Here is a 9,562-nt window from a genome sequence, read left to right on the forward strand (position 1 = left end):
TATCAATAAGAATCAAAGGAAAGATATAGAGCTTCCCAGATAAGAAAAAACTGAAAGAGTTCATCACCACCAAACCAATAGTATGAGAAATGATAACGGGACTTCTTTAATAAGATGAAGAAGAAAAAAGAGGTAAAAATATAAATAATAGCCAAAACCGGTTTGGCTCGGTGGATAGAGCAGCGGCCTTCGGACTGAAGGGTCCCAGGTTCGGTTCCGGTCAAGGGCATGTACCTGGGTTATGGGCACATCCCCAGTGGGAGATGTGCAGGAGGCAGCTGATCGATGTTTCTCTCTCATCGATGTTTCTGGCTCTTTGTCTCTCTCCCTTCCTCCTGTAAAAAATCAATAAAATATATTATATATATATAATAAAATGGTAATAACTACATACCTATCAATAACCTAACTCATAAATACAGAGAACAAACTGATGGCTGCCTGATGGGAGGGGGGTTGCATGGAGTGGATGAAAAAGCTGAATGGATTAAAAAGCACAAATTGACATTTATTAAACAGTCGTGGGAATGTAAAGTACAGCTTAGGGAATACAGTCAATAATATTGTAATAATAAATATATTGTCAGGTGGGGGCAGCACTTCCCAGAAGGATCACTTTGTGAGTTATAGAAATGTCTAACCACTATGTAACACACCTGAAAGTAATATAATATTGAATATGAACTGTAATTGAGAACTTTTTAATTTGAGTTAAAAATGAAGAAAATAAATAAATATTTTTGTTTAAACCACTCAGTCTGTGGTATTCAGTATAGCAGCCTGAGCAGATGAAGACATAGAGAATACATAAGATGGTACAGTATACATATTTTTGGCGTTGTAGGAGTAGTGACAAGAGAAGATGAGGAGATGCAACATTGAAAAGATGATACATTTTCTAGAGTTGATGAAGAATGTGTATTGTCAGTTAATGAAGCAAAAGAGGTCAGGAGGAGGATAGAGGATTTTTTTAACCTGAACCCAGTTCTTCTTAAAACAGTAGAACTCAAAAGACAATCTTAAAATCAGTGAGCAAGTAAGATGATCACCTACAAAGTAAGGATGATTAAAATGATGGCATGATTTTCAAAAGCAATTACAAAAAGCATATTAGGTGCAATAATTTTTCAAATCCCTTAAGTGGAAAACCTTTCCATCTAGAACTGATTACCCTGTAACATTATAATTCATAAAAACTCAACAATAAGATACTTAGAAAATATCTTGAATGTGCACCTAAAATGAAAAATTATGAAAAATTCAAAAGTTAAATGACATCTAAAATATATCACTTTTATTACCCTGAAGTCAGAAAGACTAAGGCAATATAAAAACATATGCAATATAATATTATATATAACCCCCAAAATTATCGCTATGTATAACTTTGATTATCCATGTCTGTAATAAAAGCATAAACACTTTTATAAGATGGACATACACCAAGTTGGAATTTTCTCAAAAAATTAAAAATATAACTACCATGTGATGCCACAACCCACTTCTGGATAGTATCCAAAAGAATTCAAAGCAGGTTCTAAAAGAGATATTTCCCGGGTTCAATTCCAGTCAAAGACATACCTCAGTTGCAGGCTCCTTTCTCCCCCCGGCTTGACCCTGTCCAGGGCTCATAAAGGAGGCAACCAATCGGTGTGTTTCTTTCATATCGATATTTTTCTGTCTTTCCTTCTCTCTCCCACTCTCTCTAGAAATCAATGGTAAAATATCCTCAGGTGAGGATTAAAAAATAAAACAATAAATAAATAAATAAATAAATAAATAAATAAATAAATAAATAAATAAATAAAATGAAATATTTGAACATCCACATTCATTGCTACATTTTCTTTTCTTTTTTTTTTTTTTTGCAATAGCCAAGAGAAACCCCAATGTCCATCAGCAGATGAAAAGGTAAAGAAATGTGGTCTGTACATACCAAGAGCCTTGAAAACAAGGAAAGTGAGTCACATGAGGATAAACCTTTAGGACATTATGTTAAGTGAAATAAGCAAGTCACAAAAGAACAAATACTGTTATGATTCCACTCACGTTAAGTATTTAAAGTAGTCAAAGTCAAAGGTAGAACATAGAAAGGTGGTTGTCAAGGTCTGGGGAAGAAGGTGGGAGAATTGGTGTCTAATCTGTATAGAGATCCAGGGTTGAAAAATGACAATTTTCTAGAAATCTGTGGCACAGCAATGCAAATACAGTTGACACCACTGAAGTGGACATGTAAAAATGGTAAAGATGGTTTAAAAAAGAAAGAATCATAAGCATACATTTCCATGACATAGATTGTCAGCAGATTTGTAGATATAACACCAAACACCAAAGCAACACAAGAAAAAAATTAATAAATTGGGCTTCATTAGAAGTTAAGACTTTTTTCCTTCCAAAGACACTCTCAAGAAAGTAAAGGACAGCCCACAAAATGGGAGAATTTAGTGGAAACCTTATCTCTGGAAAGACACTTTTACCTAGAATATATAAAGAACTCTCACAGCTCAATAATAAAAGCCAAACCAACTAAACTTGGCAAACGATGAGGACACACTGCTCCATAGAGATGTACACGTGGCCAGGAGCACAGAAAAGATGCTCAACATCAGGAAAACGCAATCTCCATCCGCAATGAGATGCCGCTCGGAGCCACGAGGGTGGTAACAGGTCGGTCTCATGTCACTGGGATTTCCCCAGGATGCCAGGGCTTCCTCGAGAGGATTGATTCCTCGTGGAGAAGGAGGAAGTCTCTGCAGCCAAACCTACCTGGTGCCTCCCACGCTGTCCCAGTTCCTGGTGTGGGACCTGCACTCAGTCCCCAGACCTCCCCAACTCCACTCTCCTCACAGAAAATCAGGGGAAAGGAACTCACCCCCAGGCTCTCTTTGGCTCCCCACCCTGCCCCCCACCCCCCACCCCACCCCCTCCCCAGGAGCTACAAGGAAGTGGAGCAGCAGAGAGCGCTGAGCACACAGGGAGCACCTTCTCCGTATGAGCATCCTGATTTCCCTGGAGGAGTGACGGGAGGGCATTGCCTTTTCACAGATTCTACTCGGTCACTAGGAGCTCTGTCCTGCTTCCTGCCTTACGCCCTGCCCTCCAGGGTGTCGTGTCAAGTTTATTTTCCATTCATTTATTACAAACCCAGTTCATTTTATTTATGTCTGCAGAACTGCCTGTAATAAGTTTGTAATAAAGAAGGTCGGCTGCAGGGAAATATGAAACACTTCTTCCCTTTTCTCCCCATTGCACCTACCGTAGTATTTTCCAAACGCTAATGTGCAAATCTCTCCAGGATTCCACGTACCCCGTGGACTTGGCCTCGCCCACAGTTGAAGCAGCAATAGGCCTCCAGTCAGCCCCACTGTGCAGGTGCCAGGGAGATTTCGGGGTTCCCAGGGCTCCGAGGTGGGGGCAGCCCAGGCTCTGCCTCCCCCTGGGAACTGTTCACCCAAACAATGACGCAAAGGCAGAAACAGCAGGCGAGTGAGGACAGGCGCAGAGACACCCGGGGCCAGGTGTGAACCTGATGATGGTGACAAGGCACACAGGGGTGGAGCAAGTGCGTTCCCTTCAAACACAACTGAGTGCTCCTGACAACCCTAGGGGCGGGGGGCTGGGGACGGGGAGCAGTTACCCTGTTTCACCACCAAGACCCTGAAAGCAGAGAAGTCCCAGGACGTATTCACACCAGCGACCGAGGGTCCAGGCTCTGTCCATCACCCACACATTTGCATCCAGGGCCTGCCACCCAGGCAGGGACACATCAGGGCTCATGGGGGGACGCTCACCCGGGAGGGGAGGCAGCTTCTGCACCAGCCCCAGGACACACACAGAGTCTGGCACAACCTCTGAACACGTTTCTCTGTTTGAGGCCCAGCGGGACAGGGAGGGGCAGCGGCCGGGGAAAGACGGGCCCAGGTGAGAAGTCTCCTTCACAAAGTGCCCAGGAGGCTGGGGGAGTGGGTGCTGCCCGCCACACGGGACAAGGGAAGGCAGCAGAGGAGGACCTGAGGGCTGACCTGCGGTTTTGTGGGAGGCGGTGAGGACCCTGACATGAGTCCATTCTCGCCCGAGCTCTTTGTGGGGCAGCAGAGGGCCAGGCCTCCTTTCACTGCGCGGCTTCAGCCCCATCCCATCGCTGCTGCTGGACCGCCGCCCGGGGCCATAGCTTTGCATGCTGGGTGGGCTGGGGCCGAGCTCGGGAGCCTCAGCCGTCCCACCCAACCTGAGCCCAGGGCAGGAATCAGACTTGAACCTGGGGAAGAGGCAGTGGCCAGGAGGCAGGGGTGAGGGCCAGGGCATGGCCACGTGGGAGCAGAGCTGGGACAGGCAGTTCTGCAGACAGGGGTCTCCTCCTGGCTCAGCTCCATCCCTCACTGCTGGCTCATCTCACGCTTACATCTGGGGTCGGGTCCCTGCTTTGTCTGTGGGGTCGGTAGCAGTGCCCACAGTCGGTGACTGGGCCACTCGCTCAGCCGGAATCTCAGCTGCCACCAGCCCTGGGGCCACACGCACCTGGGCCCCTGCCTCCCCTGCTGGTCGAGCTTGTGAAAGGGCCCCACAGGTTGTGAGAAGCACCTGTTTCCCACGCGGATGTAAATCTGCGTCAGCATCTATCACACAAGAGTCCAGCCCTGGTTGGGAGGGAAGGGACAGCAGTCGTGGGCGTCCTTGAATCCCCGTTGTACTTGAGCCCGTCCCCCAGCCACAGCAGAGGGGTCCTCCTCCCCCAGCTGGACAGGATCGTCCCACACAGAAATCCCCCAAGGGACTTGGTACCCTCCCCACCCTCTGCCATTCCCCGTGTACCCACCTTTAACAGGCTTGTCGCCATGACTCTCCTGTCACCCCCTTGTTCCAGCCTCGCCCCACTCCCTCCACTTTCAATCACCCACTGAGACAGAGGATGCTCCTCCTGCAGGAGGCCCATGGGGGACAGGTTTCCCTGAGGCCCAGCCTTTCCCTCTCGGGTCAGGACACAGTCCGGCCTTGGGAGCAGAAGTGGTGGGAGGGAGGGGTCCCTGGGGATTGGAGAGCTGTGTGCTCCCAGGAGCAGGAAGAGGTCCCTGTCAATCAGGACTAGGGACTGAGGGTCCCCATTGGATGCAGAGTGCCCAGGACCTCCCGCATCCTCCCTTCCTCTCAGGTCCCCTCTCCAAGGAGCAGCGCAGACCCGATTACAGACACAGCGGCCCCCAGAGCATTTTCAAACAAAATTATCTTTATTCATAACAGACCCACAATGCCCCAAAGGTGCTACTCCTACCCCCACCCAGGCCCACCCCCACCCTAATGGTACTGCCCTCACTCCTACCCCCACCCCAGGCCCACCCACACCCTAAAGGTCCTGCCCTCCCTCCTACCCCCACCCAGGCCCACACCCACCCTAAGGGTCCTGCCCTCCCTCCTACCGCCACCCAGGCCCACTCTTGTCCTAAGGGTCCTTCCCTCCCTCCTACCCCCACCCAGGCCCACCCCCACCCTAAGGGTCCCGCCCTCCCTCCTGCCTCCCATCCTCCCATATCAGTGGAACAGCAGGATCAGCCCTGCGATGAGAAGGAGCCCTTGGCTCCTCTGGGGGACAGCCAGGCCCCATGCAGTCTGGGCCCCTCGGGGCGCTGGCAGTGGGGGGCACACCCCTCTGCTCCATCCTGGCTGCAGTGCCGCTTCCTCCCACTCCCTGGGTCAGACGGGTCACACTTCCTCTTGCGAGGCTGTGAGGAGGGCACCAGCCCCAGAGCCAGTGCTGGCCGCCCACAGACCCCGAGGTCGGCCCCTGGGCGGGGCGTCTTCTTCTGAGACTTGGACGCGGCAGGTGCAGCGCGGCTGAGGCCTCGTCTCTGAAGGGACTGGGACTGGGCCGCGCCCCGGGGCCCCCGACCTCCAGGGCAGGCCAGGCCCGAGGCGGGGGCAGGACTCAGAGAGAGCGCGCAGGGCAGCAGGCGGCCGGGAGAGGCCCAGAGGAAGGCCAGGCTGCGGAGGTCCTCCTCCTCCTCACGGGGCCTGTCCGCTGGCCCGCGAGTCTCCCTGACAGGAGAGGCCTCTCTGGGGACGCAGGCCTCCCTGGGGCCCAGTGCGCAGTCAGCAGGCCCGTGGCCCTGGGGAGCAGAGGGGGGGCATCGAGCCCGGAGTGGTGGGTGCTCCTGACGCCCCGCAGAGACAGCAAAGGCCTGGGGCCTGGGCCGGTGGGCGCCTGCTGGGCCGCGCCTTTGCTGGTCCTTGAAGTCAGTCTCTGGTGGGCAGGCTTTGTCACTGACCCCCAGCTGGGGGCCACGGTCACGCCTCTGGGCATCTTGGCTGGTCGCAGACTCAGAAGGACTTGAGTCCCACAGGGGAGCACCGTGACTCGGGGGTGCCTGCACGTCCCCCTCCTTGGAGGCCAGGACTCGCTTCTCTACCAGCTGGGAGGAAGAAGGGACAGTGACTGGCGCTGCACACGTGTGTGTGTGTGTGTGTGTGTGTGTGTGTGTGTGTGTGTGTGGAGGAGGAACGTGGGTGATGGGACAATGGCACGGGGGGGGGGGGGGGAGGGAGGTGACACCGTGACTGGAATCCACCACAGTCATGTGTCTCTCCTCTGTCCCCTGTGCCATATTCCCAGCCTTGTGGCCCCTCCCCTTCTGGGCTCCCACCCCCTCCTCGCTGTAGCCCTCTCCTTCTTGTCGTCCTGCCCTGCTCCCACCCAGGGCTGGCCCTCGGCATGCGGTGCCCGCAGGCAGGGGTGGCGTGGACACTGGCATGTGTGTCCTGGTTCTGGGCTGCTCCCTTCCCTGGTTTACCTGGGTTCACCCTCCCCTGGCTCCCTGAGGGCCCCCACCCCCGATCTACCTGGATCCCTCCCTCCCAGACTCACTAGGGCCTGTCCCTCCTCTAACTCCCCTGGGATCCCTGGGTCCAATGGCTCACTTGGGGACCCCCTCCCATCTCCCTAATGTCCACCCTCCCCTGGCTCACCTGGGCAGCAGTGAGCCCTTCTTCCTGCTCCAACTCCTCAGCTAGGGCCAAGGGATCCTGCTGTGCGTCTGGGGACATTATTTGTTCCATGAATTGGGGGTGAATGACCGCCTCCACCTGGGACAGAAGGAAGCGGCTGTGAGCCCCTTGGCAGGGAGCGAACTGGGAGTCAGCGGGGCCTGGAGCACAAGTGGGAAAGCCAAGACCCACCCGTCCTCCTGCTCAGGCGGGTGTTTTACTCCATCATGGTCATCAGGTGCACGCACACACACAGAAACACACACAAACACATACATGCACATACACACACAGGAACACAGCACACACACCACACCCACACAAAGTGCACACATGCACACAGACACTCACACTCTCACACGCCCAGCTCAGGAACAAAGAGCAGAGCCCAATCCCATCAGCCTGGGAGAACCCGGGTCTGGGTGCTGCAGCGCCTCCCTCTGGGACCTTATAGACCCGGAGCTGCCAGCCAGCCCACCTGGGTGACAAAGTCTTCCTGGGAGCACAGCTGGTCCAGGTAGCTCAGGAGACCCTCGTCCTGCAGCCACTCCTTTTCTTCATCTTCCCGTCCTCCACCTGGCGCCCCCACGGGCAGCTCATCCATGATGTCCATGTCCTCTTGGTTGGCCTCAGGGGGGGTCCCATTGCGGGACTCGGTCTCCCAGGGCCGCTGGGATGTGTGGGCGCACTGGGCACTGGGTACAGCCTTCCTGATAGTGCGAGCTGGGCAGAGAGAGAAGAGTAGGGAGCGTGAGGGCATGCGATGCTGAGGGCAGTGTTTGGGGCATTAATATGGGTGCGGCTGGGTCGGGGCCACATGAAGCCTGTGACTATGTGAGGGGAGAGGCCAGTGGGGAGCACCCAGGAGAGTCATGTGTGAGGACGTGTGGAGCCACCGAATCTCCAAGGGGCCCCGCAGCCAGCCCACTTCTCAGCAGACTTCATGTGGGGCCTTTGACAGGGAGCGGGGAGAGGGGATGAGAAAGTGGACCAGGTCCAGACCCCATGGGGACCAAGGGTCAGAGGCCCGACTCTCAGGGCTGTTTCCCTTGAAAGCCCAAAGCCCCCCTGAAGGAGAAGGGCCCATGTGGGTGGGACAGTGGCCTGCTCTAGGCCATGTTGCCATTGGCCATGGGCTCCCGTGGGAACGTGCTGGCCTACCTGGCTGCCTGCCCACCTCTGGGGCTGGGGGCCCCCGAGGATCAGGTCTCGGTGGGGCAGCAGGAGGCTGGGTGTGCGCCCCCTTCTTCCACTGGAACTTCTCAAACCGCATCTGCTCCTCCGCCTCAAACTCCATGAACCTGGGGGTGAGGGGGGCACAGCTGTGCTGAGAAGGAGGCCGCAGGGAGCCCAGAAAGGCAGCAGTGGGTGGAGGGATGGGAGAGCCAGGGCCTTGGGGCTGTCAGAGCCCGGACACTGGGGAGGCAGGAGGCTGGCTGACCAAATTCCTGCACAGCCCCTCTGGCTGGAGTCTGCCCACTGGGCGGGGCACCTTCTCCCCAGTCTGTCCAGAGGCTTCATGTCCAGCCCAGGACGGGTCAGGGTCAGAGGAGGGGGGAGCTCCCTGGAGGTGGGACAGAAGCACCCACACTCTGAAGCTGAGGGAGAGGCTTCCCCAGGAGAGAAGGGCCTCTGGGCTGCGGGGACCCCGTGCTGAGTGACACCCTCCCACCACACTCCTCTCTGATGAGACCTCACAGCTGGACCCTGCCCCACAGTCAGCCCCCACCCCCAGCTGTGGGGACCAAGGACCCTGACTCACTTTTCTGCCATCTCAGAATAGACCCTCCGGTCAAAGTTGCTCTTGCGCTGCCATTCCTGCATGGCCTGCCCTATTCCCTCCTCCAGCGTCATGGTGGGCCTCAGGCGGGACAGGGACCGGAGCGCTGGCCTGTAATGCCTCAGGGTCAGTCATGGCTGCAGCCTGGCCTCCACCCACCTGCCCACCCCAGCTCAGTGGCGTCAGGTTCCCACCCCCACCCGGCAGGACTGAAAGCTCCAGGCACCCCCTGCCCTGCCCAGTGCACTCACATGAGGAAGCAGCAAAGAGCTCCCGCATCAGGACTCTGGGGAAGGTGCCCCTGGGCCAGGGCCTTGAAGCACTGCCAACGACGGAAGTCCTCATACACACTCTTGGGGTTACAGGTGTCATCCAGCGAGGCCTTGGACTGGGAAGCGGCCAGGCCACCCTCCTTGGAAGCCCCGTGTGGCCGTGGTCCAGGGTCCACTCGGGGGACGATGGGGGCCAGCTGGGCAGCTGGTGGTGGAGCTTGAGGAGGAAGGCCGGGACACCAGCCTCCATTGCCGGCCTGGGTGCCCCCAAAAGCTGAGGAGGGCATAATGGTCTCCACCGCAGTGGCTTCCAAGAAGAGGGGTGCAGGACACACAGCACCCCCACAGATGGCCCCTGGAGCACTCCCGTTAAGGGGGGCCTGAGTCAGGACAATGGTCTCAGTCTGGGAGGGCTGTAGTCGTCCCTCTTCTGACCTGACCTGGTCCATGATGTTACAAGCCCCAGGCCCAGCGGGGCCTTGACCCCCATCTCCTGCCACCAGAGGTGTCCTGGGCAAAGCGGGCAGCACCAGGG

At 55.4% G+C, this 9,562-nt stretch overlaps 1 protein-coding gene across 1 annotated transcript; it reads right to left on the reverse strand.

Moving 5' to 3' along the window:
- Window positions 1-5,543: 5,543 nt before the first annotated feature.
- Window positions 5,544-8,829, reverse strand: LOC308528421 (NUT family member 2G-like; the record flags this gene model as incomplete). Its single annotated transcript, XM_081104019.1, has 5 exons — window positions 5,544-6,404; window positions 6,958-7,074; window positions 7,454-7,698; window positions 8,137-8,276; window positions 8,738-8,829. 5 exons carry the CDS (start codon window positions 8,827-8,829, stop codon window positions 5,544-5,546), a joined length of 1,455 nt encoding a protein of 484 aa, XP_080960145.1.
- Window positions 8,830-9,562: the final 733 nt, after the last annotated feature.

This window comes from Myotis nattereri (assembly GCF_964212035.1).
Source record: "Myotis nattereri genome assembly, chromosome: 12".
NCBI lineage: Eukaryota > Metazoa > Chordata > Mammalia > Chiroptera > Vespertilionidae > Myotis > Myotis nattereri.